General features: G+C 55.0%; 2 protein-coding genes across 2 annotated transcripts; one reads left to right on the plus strand and one right to left on the minus strand.

Annotated features, from left to right (window-relative positions):
• The first annotated feature begins 238 nt into the window (after positions 1-238).
• Positions 239-4,607, plus strand: Phox2a (paired like homeobox 2A). The gene is made up of 3 exons (XM_032893090.1): positions 239-651; positions 2,718-2,905; positions 3,605-4,607. The coding sequence occupies exons 1-3, from the start codon at positions 435-437 to the stop codon at positions 4,043-4,045; spliced, it is 846 nt and encodes a 281-aa protein (XP_032748981.1). The 5' UTR covers positions 239-434; the 3' UTR covers positions 4,046-4,607.
• Inppl1 (inositol polyphosphate phosphatase like 1) lies at positions 4,512-18,927 on the minus strand. Its single transcript, XM_032893091.1, has 29 exons — positions 18,760-18,927; positions 17,655-18,041; positions 15,096-15,159; positions 14,857-15,007; positions 14,235-14,355; positions 13,884-14,024; positions 13,644-13,737; positions 13,451-13,540; positions 13,235-13,333; positions 12,981-13,131; positions 12,783-12,889; positions 12,398-12,500; positions 12,102-12,298; positions 11,479-11,596; positions 10,971-11,067; positions 10,518-10,656; positions 10,313-10,412; positions 10,142-10,230; positions 9,784-9,865; positions 9,574-9,663; positions 9,061-9,174; positions 8,872-8,960; positions 8,403-8,490; positions 8,155-8,310; positions 7,830-7,908; positions 7,614-7,754; positions 5,879-6,545; positions 5,496-5,629; positions 4,512-5,385 (listed from the first exon to the last, which is right to left on the minus strand). Exons 2-29 carry the CDS (start codon positions 17,834-17,836, stop codon positions 5,295-5,297), a joined length of 3,774 nt encoding a protein of 1,257 aa, XP_032748982.1. The 5' UTR covers positions 17,837-18,041; positions 18,760-18,927; the 3' UTR covers positions 4,512-5,294.
• Positions 18,928-20,486: the final 1,559 nt, after the last annotated feature.

Consider the following 20,486-nt stretch of genomic DNA (forward strand, 5'->3'; position numbering starts at 1 on the left):
GTGTAGGGATCGAAGGTCTAGGCCGGATTGGGACAGGATAAGGGACTCTCGGGATGGGGTCCCAAGATGCCCCGCCTGCACCTCGGGAGCCCTAACAGGGAGGCCCTTTGGGGTTGGGGGCCGGGGTGGCCAGGGGCGGGGTCTGGGCCGCTCAGGCCCCGCCCCGCGGAGCTCGCCCCGCCTCGCCCCCTCCGCGGGGTCCTGCGCGTTAAAAGGCGCGCGGGCTGGCTGTACTGCACTTGCGTTGCACCGGGGCAGAGTGCGGGCCGCGACGGGGCGGGCGGACTCTCGGGCACTCAGAGCGGGTCTCAGGTCTTCTGCGCCTGGAGCTCGAATCTCCGTCCCGAACTCCACCCAGCCCGGGACCCCGACCCGGACCCTGACCCCGATCAGACCCGGCCCGGCCCGGCCCCCGCCCCCGCCCCCTCGGGCCGATGGACTACTCCTACCTCAATTCGTACGATTCGTGCGTGGCGGCCATGGAGGCGTCCGCCTACGGTGACTTCGGCGCCTGCAGCCAGCCTGGAGGCTTCCAATACAGTCCCCTGCGGCCTGCCTTTCCCGCCGCGGGGCCACCGTGCCCCGCGCTCGGCTCCTCCAACTGTGCGCTTGGCGCCCTACGCGACCACCAACCCGCACCCTACTCGGCAGGTGAGCGCAGTCCCGTCCCAACCCTACCTCCAAACCCCACGGAACCCCAAGTTTCTTTCCTACTATGCAAGCGATTGTGACTGAACCCACAAGCCACCCCTACCCATGCATCTGACTAGACCCATCCAATGTACTTTGAGAGCCCCCGGTAATAGGACTTTCTTCTTGGCAGGGATGAGCCGCACCCTCTTGTTCCTCCAGTTCTTTTTTCAATGCCAAACCCCTATCCTGTGCCTTTCGTATCAAAGAAACAGGTCCAGTCCTGGGCCTCTCACTAGGCCTTCTCCTCCCCACGTACAAAGGTGGCCACCAAACCTCTCATCCCCAGAATCCTGGGAATGGGCTTCAGCACAGTCCAGTCAACTCTCATTCTTACCACCTGTGTCCTGGATGATGCCACCCTCAGTAAAGATCCCTGCTGCCACTGAGCTGCCCAGATGGGAACCTTTCTAGATCCTTAACATCACCTTTCTGGCCTCACCTTACCCTGTCTTAGACCTATTCTGCCTGGGCCCAAACCTTACTGCACCCCAAAAACGGTTCCCATAGCCACAGAAAAGGAGCCTGTATCATTTGGACCACTTTTATTTCCACATTCCCTCCATCCCGGATTACAGCCCTGCAAAACCCAGGAGCAGATCCTCTCTCCTCATTTGACCCAAGCAAGTCCCGGTCCAAACCTTCAACATCACCTAGCCTTTAAGGCATCCCTATGCCCTCTGTTACTGTCCCAGCATGCCCCACCCGGCTTCCTCCTTTCTTAGTTCTTGCCCTCCCCCCAGAAGCTCACTGGAACCCGGGAACCTGAAAGGAGGACTGGGGTTTGCTGGGGAGATAAATACCTTAATTTAGGGAAATAAGAACCATTAAGATGAGGCCATAGGCCGAAACGGGGTTGGGAAGACTGGTGGTGCTGGACCAGGCTAGGGTGGCGGTTCCATAAATGGGAACAGGAAATTAGGGAGATAGACTCTTGAGAAAAGGGTCTGTGAGACTGTGGGTGGGATAAGGTATGGAGAGATGGGAGCACATGGAGACCCTGAGAGAAATGGGTATACAGTGTTGGAAGGCAGAGATAAGAACCAGACGGTGGGAACACAAATTGCGGAAGACGGACACCAAAAGAGCTTGAAAGCAAATAATTGAAAGGGAAATAAAGGTGGAGTGCTGCAGGAAGAATTTGGGAAGATGGGACAAAGACGGTGACTGGGGGACTCCAAGAAAAAACGTGGAGATTTAAGCCAGACTCAGATACAGGGATTCGGAGATGCTGTCCGCATGGGGTGTAGGAAGATGGTGAGGGAGGGGCTGGGGTAGGACTTAGGGGAGATGGGACACAGAGGTGACTGAGTGGGAGAAAGAGGACAAAGAAAAGAAAAAAACTTGAGTAAGAAGGAATAAGAGCGGTCTTACATGGGCACAAAGAACGGTGGATGCAGAAAGGGAAAGTTGAAGAGAGAATCGATTCAGGTGGAGGAAGGGAAGCAGAAATACCTGGAGAAGAATACTACCAGGGTGAAGAGGCAGGACTGAGGAAATAAAGCTTGGGAAAGAGAGAGGTGGGCTGAGGAGATGGGGTGAGGAGAAAGGGAACGCCATCAGCACACAGAGTCTAAAGTAGACCTGCCTGGAGAATCGCAATGCCAGAGCCGAGGCCCGAGGCTGGCTAGTGGGAGACTGATGCTGATGAGATCTGGCAGACATACCCTGCTCCTGTGATCAGAGAACAGGACCTAGAGTTCCCCAGGAAGGGTGCCTGAGGAAAAGACCACCGTGAGGGTAGGAAGCCTGGAGAGGCCAATGGAGTGAGTGGTAGGGGTTCAAAGAAGGTGGGGAAAATATGGACGAACCCTTAATTGGAGCTTCTGATTTGTTTCTGGAAACTCTTAAGCCCCTTGATGATTCAGGCTTAGGAACACTTGACAGGAAGCTATTGAGGACCAAATCGAGGGGAGGGAGGGGTTATATGCGATTTTCTCTAGGGCGGGACACAGGGGTGTAAGGACTGAGATCAGCTCTCACGCTCTCCACTTTCATTACCCCTGCCCTCCCGCACGCTCCCGCAGTTCCCTACAAGTTCTTCCCGGAGCCGTCCGGCCTGCATGAGAAGCGCAAGCAGCGGCGCATCCGCACCACGTTCACGAGTGCTCAGCTCAAGGAGTTGGAGCGCGTCTTCGCCGAGACCCACTACCCGGACATTTACACTCGCGAGGAACTGGCGCTCAAGATCGACCTCACTGAGGCTCGCGTGCAGGTGCGTGGATACACGTGCTGTGCACGCGCTTGCTAGAGGAGGGTGCTGGAGCCTGCAAGCCAAGACAGTTCGGGTGTGGCAAAGCAGCCAGGGGAGGCAGCGGGGCTGGGACCTGGGTTCTCAGAAGACCCGAGCAGGGTAACTTCAATTTACCTCCGACTCCAGAGTTCTTACATTTCCCCTCGCTAAGTCGGAGGTTTATGAAGGTAGGAAGCAAGGCGGCTGGGTTGACCAGGCCATTCAGGACTTCCAGAGGATGCACCTGAGTCAGAGTCAGGAAAGTTTAAGTTTGGGGCAGCTGCAGGTCGGACGAGAGAGACCTGGGTATACAAATCCGGCTGGCCCGTTTTGACAGGATCCCCCTAGCACCCGACCCAGGTCCTAGGATGCCCCAGGTGGAATGCCCCCAGCTTCCTAAATAGGGCTAGGGTGATAAAACGGATTAGTGACCCCCTTCAAGAGACCAAAACGCAGGGGAGCCACGGGATCTACGGGTGAGCAGATCCTAAGGACAAAACCAAGGGCCTGTTGGATGGGTCACAAAAGACGGGAAGAATGGACGTAGCGCCGAGTGGAAAGGTGGAGGGTGGAAGTCTGTAGATCTCTGACTAGTAATAATCCGAGACCGGTCCCAACGGCCTGGAGCTTAAGTGTCCCGTGCGACCGTCCTCTGGGCTAAACTGGTCCCTGTGCCCACAGGTCTGGTTCCAGAACCGCCGGGCTAAGTTCCGCAAACAGGAGCGCGCAGCCAGCGCCAAAGGCGCGGCGGGAGCGACGGGCGCCAAAAAGGGCGAGGCGCGTTGCTCGTCCGAGGACGACGACTCCAAGGAGTCCACGTGCAGCCCCACGCCCGACAGCACCGCGTCGCTGCCGCCGCCGCCGCCCGCACCCAGCCTGGCCAGCCCGCGCCTGAGCCCCAGCCCTCTGCCCGCCGCGCTGGGTTCCGGGCCCGGGCCCCAGCCACTCAAGGGCGCGTTGTGGGCAGGGGTGGCGGGCGGTGGGGGTGGCGGGCCCGGCGCGGGCGCAGCAGAGCTGCTTAAGGCCTGGCAGCCGGCGGAACCCGGACCAGGTCCCTTCTCCGGAGTTCTGTCCTCCTTTCACCGGAAGCCCGGTCCCGCCCTGAAGACAAACCTCTTCTAGCCGCGGGCGTCTGTAGGCAACCAGCCTGCCCCGAGAGACACCCCCACCCTACTGGACCTGACATTATCCCTCCCTATCCCGGCAGCCTGCCTGGAAGCTCCCCGTCGCCCCCACTACCCAGTGTCTGATCCCTAGACCAGGTCCCCCTTCGTTGTAAAACAAGCCAGGGCCACTCTCGTCTGGAGTACTAATCACCAGGACCCCCCTCCAGGGCAGTCGGAAGCCCTTTCTTGCTAGGCTTCCTTAGGAGCAGGGATCAAATTGCACCTGTCCCTAACTCAGAGCCCAGTCATAGAGGCTCTAAGAAGCCGAGCCAACAGCTCCTACGACTTTTCAGCTAGCTGGGCCAAGCAACCTGAAGAGTCCCACCGCTAATCCCACCCTAACGAGTCACCTCCCTTCCCTAGCCAGTATGTCGCAGAGGTTAGACACTAGAGGGGAAGAGCTGTCGGGGAACGGAACAAAGTGGTTTCCTTTTCCTTTATTTTTTTTTCTTTGAAAAACGTGTAATTTATTAAGGTGATTTTGCTCAATCCAAATAAAACTTAATTTATTGAAGACATCAAGCCGACAACCTTTCTGAGTGCCCAAGATGGGATAAACTGCAAAAGCACTGTCCTCTGGTGCGGTGGCAACCCGAGAGGCTGCCCCCCCCCGTCCCCCATCCGCCGGCCGCCACGCATTCCCTGGGCAAGAGCGCTTCTTCGAACCAGAGGAACAGCCAGAACTAGGCAAACTGGCATTTTAAGGCCGAGGTCCTGCCCCACCCCAATAAAATTAACGTGCCCTCCCTTCCCAAAACCCACACAGAAAAACTTAAATAAATCCAGCCCGGTCCTGGGCTCTTCCTTCATTTCCGGACGGACAGACGGACGTTCCCAGAGTAGGAGCTGCGAGGAACTCTTCCCCTGGAGTTCAGACCCGAGGGAGGGAGGTGGAAACATCAGTGGAAGTGAGGACCCAGATGTGCCCAACCATACCCCACGCACAACCGAGGCAGGGAGGTGTCTGCACTGGAGTAACCACCGTGCTTCACAATTACCACAGGCTACTATACCCCTGACCCTGGGCCTAAAAGCTAGGTGGGGAGCACGATGTTCTAACTAGAACGCCCCAAACAATTGGGCAGTAGGGAACTCTGATCCCCAATAAATAGACAGAGATGCACTGCCACACCCCTCAGAACTTTCACCCCTGGTTGCATGTGCCCTTCCAGCTCTGCTTTGGCAGCTCGGCGGCATCTCTGCTATCACTTGCTGAGCTGCAGCGTGTCCAGAAGAAGGCGCTTGTGAGCAGGATCCTGCACCCCAGCTTCCTCTAGGTCTTCCTCAGTGATGTCACTGCAGGAATAAGAGAGGCTGGGAGATGAGCTAGGAGGTCCTACAGGGCCCGAAACCCCACCCTTGAGGCCAGAAAACCCCGCCCTACCCACCTCCAGCCCCGCCCCCACCTGAGAAACTCCAGGTCGTCCCAGCCATTGTGCACCAGGCCCTCCTCATAGCGCTCCAAGCCGATGGCCCGCAGCCAGGCACCCATGCCCGCCTCTCCCAGCCCGCTGGCCCGCCCGCCCTGCGGGCACGGAGCCTAAGGGAATAGGGCATGTTAGGGGGGAAAACTAAAAAGGATGGCTCTTCACAAAAACACATGCAAACAGCCACATTCTACCCATGCTCTGAGGGAAATGAGAAAGGAATGGAGCTGATTCATGTATCCCCAAAAGGCCCATTGTCCCGCTACAAGCAAAGGGGGCTGTAGACACCAGTGAGTTCTGAGTGGAAGAATGAAGAAACACACATCAGGTACACATAGCCAGCTAGCTCTGGTCTAACACACCTCCTCTGCCAAGTCTTCTTGGATGCTCTCCCGGATGCGGGGTGGAGGGAAGCTGAGGGGCCGTCCGTAGTCCGAGGGCCCTCGGGGAAGCTGCAATTCCAAGGGGTTGGGGAGGAGTGCTGAGCGTCCAGGCCCAGGCGCATAATCTACCTCACTGAGTGTCTTGGCCATCTGCAGTACTGAGCAAGACCGGTCATCCGCACTTGCAACCTCTTCCAAAAAAGTACTGGCAGGTGAGGTGCCCGGCGGTAGTGGTGGTCTTGGATGGGCCTTGGGAGGTGGTGGGCCACGGGCCTCACCCACACTTCGGCCCCTGACCACTGGCATTGATAAAGGATCCAGGTTAGGGGGCAGGAAGATGGCTGAGTCTGGCAGTGGTGGAGGTGGGAAGTCTGGAGGAGGCAGTGTGCCCCCAGAGTCCTCATCCGACGAGCTTCCCTCCCCCACACGAGGGGTCCGGTGGCGCCCAAGCTGAGGAGCAGGCACTGTGATGGCCACTTTGTTCTTGGTGGTAGGTGGGATAGGGGCCCTGGCAAATGAGGTTGGCTCCAGGGGCAGCAGCTGATGTGGGACCCCTTCAAGGACGTAGTAGGCAGGGTTATTGAAGCTGTTCTTGGGTGGAGGGGCTGCTACTCCTTCCTGCTCAGGTGTCCCCTCTGACTTCAACCTGGTTGGGGAGCAGGGAAACCAAGGTAAAGGATCCAAGGGAAAGGCAGTGGGTGCAGGGGAGGGAGCTGGGGGAGAAGAGACAAGGGTCCTGCCCTGGTCCTAGACTTGCACGTGACCTTGCTGTCTCCAAGCCCTTGAGGGGAGGAAGTGTTGAAGGTCAAACCCTACCTCCTGTTCCCACTTGCACACATTCTCTGCTCTTTAATGATTTCATAATGGAAACCTGACCTCAAACCGGTGAAGCAAAGCGGTGACAGCAGGCTGAGAAGTGTGACTAGAGATGAGAAAAGCCTCCAGGGGAGAGTCCTCAGCAGAGCTGTACTCAGGCTCCCGTTAGACAGGCCCTCCCCATTTAGCTCAGACTAACCTCAAACTCTCATTCCTCTTACCTGAGTCTTGCCTTAGTCTTAGTGTTGGGAAAGTGGTGTTTGTCAGGATACTCAGCCCCAGGACACTGCTTTATGGGAGAAAGTTTCCTGGCCCGTTACTTTTTGGGAAACATAAGAAACAAACTTTTAAATTTCTCTCTTGCCCACACTCTTGGAACCTTTGCAAATTCCTATGTATACAATGCATAATTGTGGGCATCTACAAAGAAGAACCTACAGCACGGGTCCAGGACATCCGGGGCTATTACAGACAAACGCTGTCTTGGAAAGAAAAAGGAGAATCTAGCAAGAAGCAGCTCTCAAATTTTGGGCCACGAATCCGTTTCCACCAGGGCCTTTTGTTAGGTACAGGCTCCTAAGAGGGACCCTGAGAAATCCCAGGGTGAGCCAGGGACACCTTCAAATAACCTCAAGCTCTGTCCATTTTTGTTTGTGTTTTTTGTTTGTTGTTTTGGTTGTAGCTAAGTGACTGTGAGCATCTACTCCTCCTGCCCCATCTCTGGGATTTACAGGCCTTGGCACCTTGCCCTAGTCCTATCCACATCCATTTTTTTTAAAAGGCAGAGTTGAGAGAAAAGACTAATTGGCTTCCCTTTGACTCAGAAGTCAGAGCACTCGGCCCTGACAGGGAGGCATAGTAATGGAAACCCAGGGGGATAACAGGTCTCTACTTTTACCTGGGGTTCAAGGACTCCTCCCTAGGAACTGCCCGTGGTGGGGCTGGGGGCCTGCCAGTCGGTGGTGGCTTTTCAGGCTCTTCAAACAACTTGGACAGTGGACAGGAGGCCTCTGTGGAAGTTGGCTTGCGGCTCCCAGATCTGCAAGAAAGACGATGTGAGGCAAATCAGGGGCTCCCAAATGTCCCCTTCTGTGAGAACACAAGCCTAGCTCACCTGTGCTCCTGGCTGCCCCGCAACACTGAAGGAGCCTTGCTTTTGGCTCCTGTGTCATCCTTATCAATGCTAATCCATTCTGGGGAAACAGAGAGAAGGGAAACAGAGGACTTGGGGTTGTGAAGCCTGGCAATCTTAATGGGTACTGGGAATATCTAGTCCCTTCCTAGCTACTCCTCAGGGGATACCCACTCAGTCAAGGTTGCAGAACTTTCCAGTACCACAGGAGTCCAACACACGGCCACCCCGGGTCTGCTCCTCCTATACCTCCCCCACACCACCACATCACACACCCCACCCACACGATGCCCAATGGAACCCCTACCATAGAGCCGCTCACGGGTGCCCAGGCGTTCTGTGGGCACCCGCACCTTCATGGAGCCACGAATGTTGCCTGTCTCCTCTCCACGGTGGGACAAGAAGGTCAGGAACTGCTGGGCCGTGCTGCCAATCATGGATTTGAGTGCAACCACACACTCCCCTAAGAAGTAGATGCAACAGGCCAGCAAACTGTCAGACCTTTCTGGGGAGCTACCTGGTTTCTCGTTCCCCCGGGCACTTCCTGTCCCTCACCATATGATTCGTAGCCATCCATGGACTTGACTGTGAGCAGGAGATGCTGATCCTGCAGGTACTCGATGTCAGCCAGAATTGGCTTGAGCTGAGGAACAGAGAGGCCCGGTGAGGAACCATTCCCTAGATGTCCCATGGCAGTCCCAGCCCCACTCATTCCTTGCCCTAACACAGCTCTGCATGGCCTTTCAAAGCATTTAACATCACTACGATTAATTTTCTGTGCCCTCAGTGGGCAATACTAGACATTTACCAAAGGCTCTGAAAGCATTTATTAAACAAATGAATAAACAAACTAAAACCTGGCTCCACAGCTCCCAAAGATACAATTTTCTCTATCCTTGTGTGCAGAAGCAAACACAGGCATCCCCTCCAGCCTCCCATCCTCCCAGGGAGCCCCTGGGTGTGCTCTGTCTCTTGTTCTTTGTAATGCCTTCATCTACAGTGTGGGCCCAGGCTCTAGCCTCACCGTGGGCAGCTGGCGCGAGGACCACTGCACCTTGAGGAAATTGATGTTGTCACTGCTCTGAGCGTCATTCTCGAAGCTCTTCTTGTACTCTGGGGTGAAGCGGGAGGACACGGCTAAGGCTGACTGCTCTGGGCAGCCTTTGATATCCCATTCTCTTGTGGCCCACAGCCAGCAACGGCCCCCACTGACCTTCCAAGCAGGTAGAATAGAACTCAATGAAGAACTTGGTGCGGCTGGCCGTCTTCACGATGGCCTCGATGCTCTCAAACTCAATGTAGGCCTGGTCTGAGGTCTTAGAGAGACCTAAGGATTGTAGGCAAAAGAGTCAGGATGCTGACACTTAGGGCAGAAAAAATGAGGGGGTCCTAGCAGATCCTAAGACCTACAAATCCAAACAGAAAGACATGCCAAGCATGGCAGGGTCGTGTCAGAGGACATGGGGACCCGAGTGTCTCTAGGCTTGTCTCTGCCAACACCATGCCTCATCTGCGGGCACACTCAAGGCACATGTGTGACAGATACAAACACACCAGTGTGTCATTCCTCCAGTGATGACCGAGACTCAAACAATCTCACATTATCGACAGGTTCAAAAACACCCCTGTGTTCTTAGGAGCACACACATACACCTATGTGTGGTCGGTCAAACCCCTCATGCCACTGGCTATGCCCTCCCACACATCTCTATATCAGAATAGGTACCTTTCTTGGAGATGAACTGGGAAGTCACTCCAACCTCAAATGTCCCAAACACAGGAGAATGGTCACTGGTAACAATGTCATCAGTACAACCTATTTAGGGGGACACAAATAAGAAGAGATCTCTGCTCTCTGTCCCTACTTCCCAAAGAAAGGCTGAGGCAGAACAGTCACCACCCAGTGTCTCCCATCATCCTGTTACAAGACACTGACCATAGGAATTGCAGATGATGTGGGTTTCAGGATAGGATTTCCATAGAATCCGGTCACACCATGAAGGCACATTGGTCCGGACCTGTGGCAGAAACAGCAATGTGGTCAGCCCTGTCAGCTGGGGATCTTGACATGGGTCCCACCCAGAACTGACAAAACTGTACTCTTCTCTTCTGTTACTGGACCCAGCACCTGTCTCTTCCTTGGACTCCCAAAACACCCAACAACATCACCTTCAAAGGCTTCGAGGAAGCCGTATGAGCTTGAGTAGTGAATACAGAAATAAGATCCTTGATGTTCCACTGTTAACTTCCTAAAACCTGAGGGAGGGTTCCCTGAGTCTGTGTTTTTCACTCACCCCAGTTGGCTTCTGCTTGTGCCAAGCATATGTGTCTCGGGAACCCCGCTCGTAGCGGTAGGTGGGTGGGAAAGATATCTCCTCCTCACCTAGAAAGCAGAGGGTATGTGAAGTCCACAGCTCCAAAGACCCAGGCATCCTCCATGCCCCAGGACCACAGGGAACACTCACTAAATCGAAGGAAGACCTTATGCTTCTCCCGCTCCAGGTTGAGCTGGTCCACCCTGAGCAGGGGCTCAAACTCTCTCCTACTAATGTAGTTCAGGATCTCCTGGAGTGCAGAGACAAACGCCAGAGGCTTGTCTTTTGAGAAAGGCCATACAAACCTCCCTCCCAATGCCCTCCTTTATAACCATCCACCAGACCCTGCTGGCACCTGGATATCCATGTCTAAGCGGTAGTTAAGGTCCCCAAACCAGAAGAGATGAGTGAACCGCAAAGAGATGTCAAAGGCACTGAGCTGCCGATCACCCAACGAGAGGAGACGCAGGATGTCCAGATAATTCTGGTTCCGCCTACAGTGGAGGAGCCAGGGCAGATCTCCAGAGTCAGGAAGGAGGGACAGCACAAAGGTAAGGCTTTGGGGTCAAGGATAGGGCAGGGATGAGGGGCCCTACAGGGGCCCACCTGCCCTGCTCACCCAGGGTATTGGCGATGGAAGAAGCAGGTAGGCACAAGGCCATGGTCAGGCATAGGCAAGAGGAGTCCTGAGACAATGGGGGGCTCTGGGGATAGGGATGTAGGAAGTCAAGCCCTAAGCTATGGGGAAAGGAATGGGTCCCAGGAGGATGGAGGGTAGGTAAGGAGACAGGAAAATGGTGCCTCTCACCGAGTAGTCTTCTCATTCCCTGAGGTGAGATGGCAATTCACGAAGCCAAACGAAGTGCCATTGAACATGAAGGAAACACCCACAGCTCCCTTGTTCCCTGCCAGGGCAAAAAAGAGCAAGGCTAAAGAGGGGTCACCTAAAAAGGGATTCTGGCTGTCCTCTATCCCTCAAAGCGGCAGTCAGCATCCTTCCTTCCTCCAGAACACACACGCACTCACACACACATGCACGCGCGCGCACACACACACACACACACACACACACACACAAATACAGACACAGACACACAGACACACACAGACACATGAACACACACACACACACACACACACACCCCTTCCCCAATGATCTTCCTCAGGACTGGAAGAGATTTAGAATGAGAACATACAAAGTTCAAAGTACCCTGTATATGAGAAAACTGAACCACACACGATAGGGGGACCCCGGAGAGAAGGCAGGGGCATGAATAGAAGCGCTTCACCCTCAGGGGCCCACCTGCCCTGCTCACCCAGGGTATTGGCGATACCAGTCTTCACACTGGACGTACTAACATGGCTGATGCGGTTCTCATGTTCTGGCTTGACCAGCACGGCCACCTTGATGTTCCACAGTGACTGCATAGCAATCTATGGAAAGAGTGTGGGGGTCATCCCAGGCCAAGGTCCCTGCCTACATTTCCCCATGCCTAGCAACTACACTGTCTTGTCAGTCATGGGCTAGGAAGGCTTGCTACCCCTTTCTAGAGTAAACAAGAAAAGCATCCTTTCCTGTGACATGAATAACTCATGAAATCCAAGTTCAGTCTCCCAAAGGAATCATCAGGGCTTAGAGGAAAGGCCATGAGAACAATACATCCCAGGGGCAGTCATGAAGTCAAGCAGAAAACATAAGGTCTGTGACAACAAGGGATCAGACGGGCTGGAGAGATGGCTTAGAGGTCAAGAGCGCTGGCTGTAATTCCAGAGGTCCTAAGTTCAATTCCCAGCAACCACATGGTGACTCACACCCATCTATGATGAGATCTGGTGCCCTCTTCTGGCCTTCAGACATACATCTAGGCAGAACACTATACACCTAATAAATAAATCTTTAAAAAAAAGGGGGGGGGGACAGGCAAGATAACTCCCTCACCGGACGGTAATCCAGATCTGTAAGCTCCTTGAGGCCCCCACGCAGCAGATCCAGCCACTCTCTGTCACCCACTGAGTTCTCCTGAGTCCCAAAGACATAGATATCGTGGGGTATAGTCACTGTGACCTCATCCAGGGCTTTCCCCAGTCCCTTTGATGTGAACCAAGATGTCACGTTTTTTGGTGGTGGTACACTTCCTGAAGGTGGAGGGGAGGCAGCAGGAATCAGAGGTGTGGGTCATGCCCCTATCCCAGGGCTAGCCTCCTCTCCCACCATAACTCCAGCCTGGGCCTGACCCATGTTCCAGGTGCCTATGAAGACGGAGATCATGTCAGGTTCATCCTGCTTGGAATGCTTGTTCTTCATGAGCTGCAGAAGCTGGCAGAAGGCTTCTCGCTTCTAGTGGGGGGGGGGCACACAGTAGCCAGTCAGGGCCAGCAGGCATCCAGCAATCCCACCCTTCCATAGGGATACCCTGCTTTGTGGCAGGCATCATGAAAGAAGGGTAGGGTCTTCCCTGAGGTTCCCCACTGCACACATAGTATGAAAGCACTAATAAGTGCTTCCTACCCTCAATACACTCCTTGTCAAGATTAACAGGTCTGCACCTCATATTCCACTAGGAAATATCCTAAGGAGACTCCAGTAGCCCCCGACACCCCAGCACAGGCAGCAACTCACCCGGGCACTGACAAAGATGAAGTCCTTGCGCTGGGTCCGATCTTTCTCCTTTTCAAACACAACACCCAGCTTGTTCTGCACACGCTGGGATTTAATGAGCTGCCGGACTAGGGGAAGGAAAGAGGAGTCACCCAAACCTGTGCCATGGGACTGAGGGACTTGGCCTGCCCACTTCCTCCCACTCTGGCCCTGGCTCACTCCGGTCGTGTGTGAAGGTCGTCCAGTCCTCCTGGGAGTCACGCTGTCTCCTCAGCAGCACCAGCCTCCCGCCCTCCACATCCACGCTCAGTGTGAACTTCTGGGACTTCCCGATCTTGGTCAGGTCACCCAGTGTCACATCCAGCTTCACCTATAAAGCCAGGAGGGGAAAGGCTGCTGACAAGACCTTAGACGGGCAGAACCCTTTTACCTCCGGCCACCTTTTGCCCCGGGAGGCCCCACCTGTCATGTACCTCAAAGGCTTGCACAGGGATGGTCTTGGCCTTTCGTATGGAGGGCTGCAATGGAGCTGGAGGTGCTGTGGAGCTCATGTCCTGCAGTGCCTTTAGGGCCTAGATAGAGTAGGGAAAAGGTGAGGTAAAGGGACTGGCTGAGGGAATGTGACAGGGAGGGGCACCTGGGATGTTGGGATAAGTGACTGCAGGGCATATAAGGGCAGGTTCGTCCACCTTCTTCTGGATGCCTGACAGGAAGTCCTTTAGCACAGATAGCTTCAGCACAAGGCTCTCCAGCTCTTGCTCTCCAGTCTGTGGTAAGCTCTGCTGGAGAAAAATAAGAGTGGTACACAAGGTTCCTAAGCAGAATCCCCACACACAGCTCCAAGGTATGTCCCACCTCCTGAAGGCCTCCCTACAGTCCTACCTGCTGCTGCAAAAGGCGGGTCACCATGGGTGAGCTCTGCTGGTCAAACACCTTCGACAGGATCTCTAGGCCTGACAGGACCTTGTCCACCTCGCTAGGGGAGACAGTGGGTTCAGATGGCACTGCCACCTTCAGCATATAGGAACAGGGTACGGTGGAGGAAGTCAGGACACAGTGGATGGCTTCCTGTTCAAGGTCTGAAACCTGAACGTGGCCCATGGGCTCAGCCGTCCCTAGTACCTGTGTAGCCTACGGCATGAGGTGACAAGGGTTCGGGTGAGATGGGGCAAGTTGCTGGCTCCGCCTCGGACAGCCTCCAGGTCCAGCCCGTAGCTGCCCTTCAGATACTCATGTGACACAGTGCTGAGTCCATTAGGAGTGCTTCCAGGAGAGATGAAGAATCAGGGGAGGCCCTGTTGATTCTACTCTATCCAGTACATTAAGTACTGGAGATAAGTAGAGTAGAATATGCCAGAGTATCTCTCCCCGGGCCCGATTCAGGATGGGGTCCCTGGGAGGGGGGCTTAGATGACTGATTCTCAGAGAAGGAACTTCCTGCCCAGCAGAAAGAGGAGGCTCGGAGGGTCTCACCTCTCAGCTGCTGGAGTTGTGGGAGTCTCAGGGGCTGGCAGGGGGCTGCTAGGCCCCGCAGGGACAGAAATGCTGGTAGAGCCAGAGCGCGGGGGTAGTGGGGGCTTCTCGTCCTCCACATCTGTGGAGAGGGAACAGTGGGACAGCAGTTTGAACTCAGTGTTATATGACGGGTATATGCCACAGCCATCAGAGACTTCCCAGCAAAAGGTACAGAGTGGGGCATCATGCTTAGGAGAAAATGGAACTTCAGGGCAGGTAGGCCTGGGAAAAGGGGATGGGAAGAAAAACAAAGTCGAGGGACTGGCAAGGAAGGGATTTTCTTCCCCTCTTTGTTACATGCTGATGTTATGTGTATGTGTTATGCATGTGTGAATACTTTAGCATGGCTGTGTCTAGGCTGGAGACTGATAACTTGCTTCCTCCACCATACTTTTCCTGACTTATATATTGAGGGGTTCCCTGCTCCAGGCCACCACACCTACCCAGCTTTTAGGTGGGTTCTGAGGATCTGAACTCCACTGGTCCTGGTGCTCGATGCAAGTAGGTGCCCTACCCACTGATCCATCTTCCCAGCCCAACCAAGGAAGGGATTTTTTTCATGCTGTAAAATGAGCAGTACCTGAGGCATCTCGGTCATCCGGTGGATCTGGCTCTCTCTCCCCCTCTATAGGCAGCAGCAGAGCACAGACAAGACCCTGGTTGGGCTGGGCATACAGGCCTATAAGCTCACCCAGGGTCTGGAAGCGGCGCACAGGAACGCCCTGTGAGGTCTGAACCAACAAGGATTGGAGAGTCAGCCAGCAGGTCGCCAAGCCTGAGGCTAGACCAAAATTAGAGGTAACAGGTCTGAGCTCCTACCTGCACAGCCAGGAAATCCTCTCCATCTGGCAGAATGCGGTAGGTGTGCACGTGCTTTTGATACCTAGTGGCAAAGAAGGGACCAGAACCTGTCACCCTCTAGGCTGGAGTCTGAATACCAACACTTTCTTCTTCCTTAGTCCTGCTGCCAGGTTTGGCCACAGGCCTCTCATCTTGGAGTCTCTAAAGCCACTTGTCCAGGCTGCACAGGGTTAATGGTGGGGCCAGTCAACTTCCACCCTCTTCGTATTGCCAACAGGAACAGAAATAACCAGATCCCCTTCCCAGTCCCAGACCTACAGAGACTCTACACCCACCCACAACAGGGCTTCAGAAGCAACAGGCAGCTCTTTTGTGGCCTCTACAGCTGTCTAAACAGCCCCTCTGGGCTGTGGTACCAGTCTGGGCCCCCCGCCAGAGTAAAAGTCCTCAGAAGCCTGCTCAGCCTCTATTTGCATGCATGGTCAATGTGCTAACACACGCATGAGACTCTGTCTGTGTTTATGCTGGTGTCTCGCTCCACTGGAGTTGGGTGTGTCAGGGGCATTTTTACAGGGGACCATAGGGGGCTTTGCTTTCTCTCCTCAAGCATCAGGAAACTGGAATGACCCAAAGGGGATCCCTATGGGAGACTCAGCCTCTCGGAACCCCAAGCCAAGAGGGGTGCTGACAGATGGCAGCAGCAGCTGAGCAGGTGACAGCTGAGCCAGCCACATACTAAGTGGGGGATGGAAGGCTCCCTTGGCCTCCATACCTCAAATAGGCATTGTGGTCTCTGTCTATGCTGGGCAGAAGTGGGCGTTGGCCCCAGAGAGGACCAAACACCACAAGGTCTTTTTCTCCCTAAAGCTAGCCCTATCTTACTCAGGGTACATTACTTTGTGGTATTTGGGTCTGTATTTATGACAACAAGAACATCCCAGTAACCAAACCCTGTGTTATGCTTATATTCACACTGGATAGTATATACAATAATATTTCCATTCTCCAGATGAGAAAACTGGGGGTCAGAAAGGAAAAAAATGATTTGTCCAAGGTCACAGAACAATTAAAAGGTAGGGCTGGCTGGTATCTAATACCAGAGGAGAAGCCAGCTTGTCTGTCAGGGCAGGGGTGTGTCTTAAATGTTCTTTGTGTACATGTAATGTGTAGATAGGTAAGCATGTGTTTGGGAAACCTAAAAAACCACCTACTTCTGATCCCTTCTGCCAGGCTCCTAAGAGCTGAAATCTGCCTCCCTATAAATACAGAAAGACACACACACACACACACACACACACACACACACACACACACACACACACACACCCCACGCTCCTGACAATGGAACCAGGATCTCTTCACTGGGACAATAGTTCCTTACCCGGAGGAGGCCTCAGCTGTCCCCCTCCCACGCAGACAGCTGATCCAGCACCTGCCCCTGTCCCCTCCCTAATTAAGGGATCTGTTTAGAGGTAGCTAGGAGGCAGGAGTCTTGGAATTTTCATGGACATAAGATGTCTGGCTTTAGTCTCTCCACACTAGGTGGGTCTTGGACTTGTTGCAGAAGCTGAGGTTTACAGGATCCCTCCCTCAGCAGGTCAACTGTCTAGGCCAGAGTTCTCAATGTCTACCCTCCTAGCCTTTGGAACCCCCAATTCCTTTGTCGTCTTAGGTACCGTCAAATCTGTAGCAGTAGCTTTGGCTTCTATCCACCAAATGCCCACAGCCCTATCCCAAGAGTGACAATCAAAATTGTTCCCTGTAGGCTGGGCCAGTGCATGCCCGAAGGTGTCAGAAGAAAGGAGGAGGAAAGACGGGACAGAGGAAATGGGTCATTTGAGAGTGTTTTCACTAAATCTAAACACAGAAGCCCCTGATGCTTCCCACGCCCCCCCCCCACACTGTTGAACTGTGGGGCAGGGGGCAGAGGTCAGAAAGAACACTACAAAACAGAAAGTACCCCACTACCACACACAGCTGCCAGGTACAGCCACGGGATCAGGCCCACTCAGAAATCGGCCAAGTCTACCTTGAGGCTCAGCCTTGGCCAGATAAGCAGAGCTCAATCCAGAGCCAAGAGAGACTTGCTCATTGATTCATGAAGGTTCTGTCCCACATAGCTTCTCCCTGTTGCCTCCCCCAAGTCTTCCTCTCAACACACACAGTTCCACTCCACCCTACAATCATAGCCGCAGAATTGCCCCGGCATCCAAACACTGGTCCCTTTGCTCCCTACTGCCTACCACTCAGTGCTTTAAAACGAACTGCATTCACATGGAGCATGTATCCTTTTCTCCCTGTGCATCTGGGACACTGGGGGAGTCTACGCTGGTATGCCACCGTCTGCCTTAATGTCTTCCTATACACCCACCCTGGGCTTCAGAACTCTGGCCTCAGGCCTCAGAAAGTGCTCCAGACACAGCAGGAAGTGCTCCCCTGTATCCTTCCTCCACCCAGCGATAAAGTCAAGGTCTCCACTCACGGTGGAGACGGCTGCAGCCCCACAGCTACAGTCAACCCACTACTAGGATTACCACCACAACCAAGGAACACTCTGAGTGTGCCTGCCCTACTCACAGGACGCAGAGTGCGAAGGCCCCCGCCACGCTCTCGCTGTCTCGCACCAGGAAGCTGCCATCGCGGCCCGCCCGAGCTAGCAGCTCCTCCGCAGCCGCGCGGCTCAGGTCACGGTGATACCAGGCAGGGGCCTGGCTGCCTAGCGCGCCCCCGGGACTCGGTGTCCCACACACTGAGGCCATGGCCCGCGTAGGGCTCAGCGCCGCCGATGCCTGCCGCTCCGCGCCATCCGCCCGGGGAAGCTTGGAGTGGAGGCTGGGCCTGGGCCCGGGTTCCGGGCCTGAGGATCCACCAGCCTGAGAGAGCCCAGTATCCGGGGTCCACGCTTGGCCGCGCCGGCCGCCTCGATCTCCGCGCAGCCGCCGCCGCCAGCAGCGCCGGCCTCAACTTGAAGAGAAAGAAAAGTTTGTTCAGAGGCGGCGGGGGAGGGGCGGGAACGGAGCAAGGAGCTGGCCGGTCCCCTCCCCCTCGACTCGGCCCAGAGCCCGGGCCGCCCCTGCCCCCAGCCTCTCGCCAAGGACGAAACTCCCACAGCCCTCCAGGACCCGAACCTCCCATGTTCCACATTATCTTGTCCCCCACCTCAATTAGATCCAGTTCCCCAGTACCCGCTACGGGACAACTTGTGAGTCCGAGTTCTCCCTGGTGAATTCAACCCTTCCAAACGATTCTCAAGGAGATGACCCCTAATCCCTATGCAAGTCTGATTCTACTACACATCTCTGCTACTCGGCACCCCCACAGACTTGCGGGATCGCAGTTCGCAAAAGAAGGCTCCAGGATAGACATCCACAACTACTACCCCCATCATCCAAGAGAACAAGTTCTCCCAACTCCCGTAAGGTCAGAGCCCTTTCAGACCTGAACCCCCAAAACCGATCCCTGACACATCCCACAAGATCCCTTCCAAAAAGATCGGATACCCCACCCCACACATACGCGCGCGCACGAGGTCCAGTATCTTCAAGCCTTTCACGCACCGATCCCCGCAGGCCCTCCAGCCTGGCAGAACCCTTCCCCCATCTCCTCCAAGTTGCCTGGCACCACACCCACACCCGCAGGCCCAGGTTTTGCAGTCCCAGACTAGGAGGACCCCCTAGACTACCTAGAAAAAAAGTTCCCTCAAGTCCCAGCGCCTCAGCGGCCGAGTGCAGGCCCCACCTCTGGGGCGACTCTGGTGACTCCTAGCCCGGGGAAGCCTCCCTGGACTCCCCGCGGCCACTTAAGATGGCCATCCGCCGCCACCGCGCACCCCGCGCCTTCCGCCCCGCCTGCGCCCCGCCCCCCGGAGCCGGGGTTGCCCTGCGCCCCGCCTCGTCTGCCCGCGTCCGGGTCTCCGCCGCACGCCCGCAGAGTGACCTCGGGCCAATCTTGGCTCTTCGGTTCGCCTGAGCTTCTCGCTTTCGATAACTGGGGTAACGTTACGAGGGCGGGCTCCTTGGGGCTCTGCCTGTAAAGCTCCAGGCCTGGCACGCAGCGTGCGCTCCGGGACGGCGGCTATTTTTATTATTAATTAAGGAGTAACGAAGGTGACAGCTGTGTAAACTGTAAAGCGCGACTGGGGACTGAACTGGTATTATTAGCACCGCCCCCGCTCTGGCTACTCCCTCCAATTCAACAAACTTGCGCCTTCGGTGGGCCAGGTGCGAGCAGGGAGCTCCCGACACCCAGGCTGCTAGGACCTCCCATCCACCTACCCCTGGGGCGGAAAAAGGGACCCGGCGGGAGAAGACGGGGCGGATCCCAAGCCAGCTCTGGCCCGCCCCATTTCCCCCCTAAAAAAAGACCTGGATGGTGTTGGCGTCTCCAAGGATTTCTCTTCCTGCCCCGCCCCTCTGCCCCCTGGCTCCTTAAAGGCGCAGGCCTCTAGCCGCTTTCTTACAACAAGCAACTACTAGAGTCTTGTTAGGAGCATCCCTTTAACCTGGGAGAGAACTTTCGCTTTGGTAAATTGAACCTGTTGACCGAGCCTGGGGTCAGCCCTGAGGAGTTTTCTTCCAACGTTTGAAGGATAAGCCAATTTGCATTGACTTAACCCAGCTAGAACAAAGCCTGGACGTGATGAGTCTACGGGACCTTCCAGACCTGATAAATACAAAAACAGAGATCCTCGACCCGCCTACCTGTTTCTCCAGGTCCTGCCAGGGCTTAAATAAAATAACAATCTGTACCCAGCTCCTCCCGCGGGGAATAGAGGACACAGGAAACCCAGAAATCACCCCAGATCCCGGGAGTGCGCAATGGGGGTCTTACTTGTCCATGCCTGTATTTGGGACCCTCAGGAGGCAGAAGCAAGTGAAACTACCTAGTTGTAAGCCAGCTTTCTTGGTCTTGTTCTAGAATTTCAGACCGTCCAAGGCTACTACATAAGAGATCTGGAGGGGTTGGGGATTTGGCTCAGGGGTAGAGCGCTTGCCTAGCAAGCGCAAGGCCCTGGGTTCAGTACCCAGCTCCGAAAAAAAAAAGAATATTTAAAAAAAAAGAGAGAGAGAGAGAGAGATCTGGAGAGAGAGAGAGAGAGGTGGGGGAGGGAGGGAGAGAGGGAGGGAGAGACGAGGAGAAAAGCTGTCACAACCCTCCAAAATCAATATATTTAGAGTTTCCTGAGAGAACAGAGATGCTAAAGAATGTACCACTGGGGTGAGATGGCTTACCGGTCGTGCTTTTGCCAAGTCTGAAGCCTGAGTGGAACCCCAGGGACCCACATAGTGAAAGAAGAGAGCTCCTGCATGTTGTCCTCTGACTTCCACACCTGTGCCAAGTCATCCTTGCAGCCCACACACACCCATGCACACACTCAGAATAAACACAAATGCAGTTTAACCAAAGGAC

This window comes from Rattus rattus, chromosome 2, assembly GCF_011064425.1.
Source record: "Rattus rattus isolate New Zealand chromosome 2, Rrattus_CSIRO_v1, whole genome shotgun sequence".
NCBI classification, from domain to species: domain Eukaryota; kingdom Metazoa; phylum Chordata; class Mammalia; order Rodentia; family Muridae; genus Rattus; species Rattus rattus.

Excerpts from the sequence above, each read along its gene's own strand:
- Inppl1 (XM_032893091.1), bottom strand. The coding sequence starts at position 17,836 with ATGGCCTCAGTGTGTGGGACACCGAGTCCCGGGGGCGCGCTAGGCAGC. Across the intron at positions 14,356-14,856 it reads GGATGACCGAGATGCCTCAG|ATGTGGAGGACGAGAAGCCC; the intron begins GTACTGCTCATT and ends CCCTCTCCACAG. Across the intron at positions 8,491-8,871 it reads CCTCGCGCCAGCTGCCCACG|CTCAAGCCAATTCTGGCTGA; the intron begins GTGAGGCTAGAG and ends TCTGTTCCTCAG.
- Phox2a (XM_032893090.1), top strand. The coding sequence starts at position 435 with ATGGACTACTCCTACCTCAATTCGTACGATTCGTGCGTGGCGGCCATG. Across the intron at positions 652-2,717 it reads ACCCGCACCCTACTCGGCAG|TTCCCTACAAGTTCTTCCCG; the intron begins GTGAGCGCAGTC and ends ACGCTCCCGCAG. Across the intron at positions 2,906-3,604 it reads TCACTGAGGCTCGCGTGCAG|GTCTGGTTCCAGAACCGCCG; the intron begins GTGCGTGGATAC and ends CTGTGCCCACAG.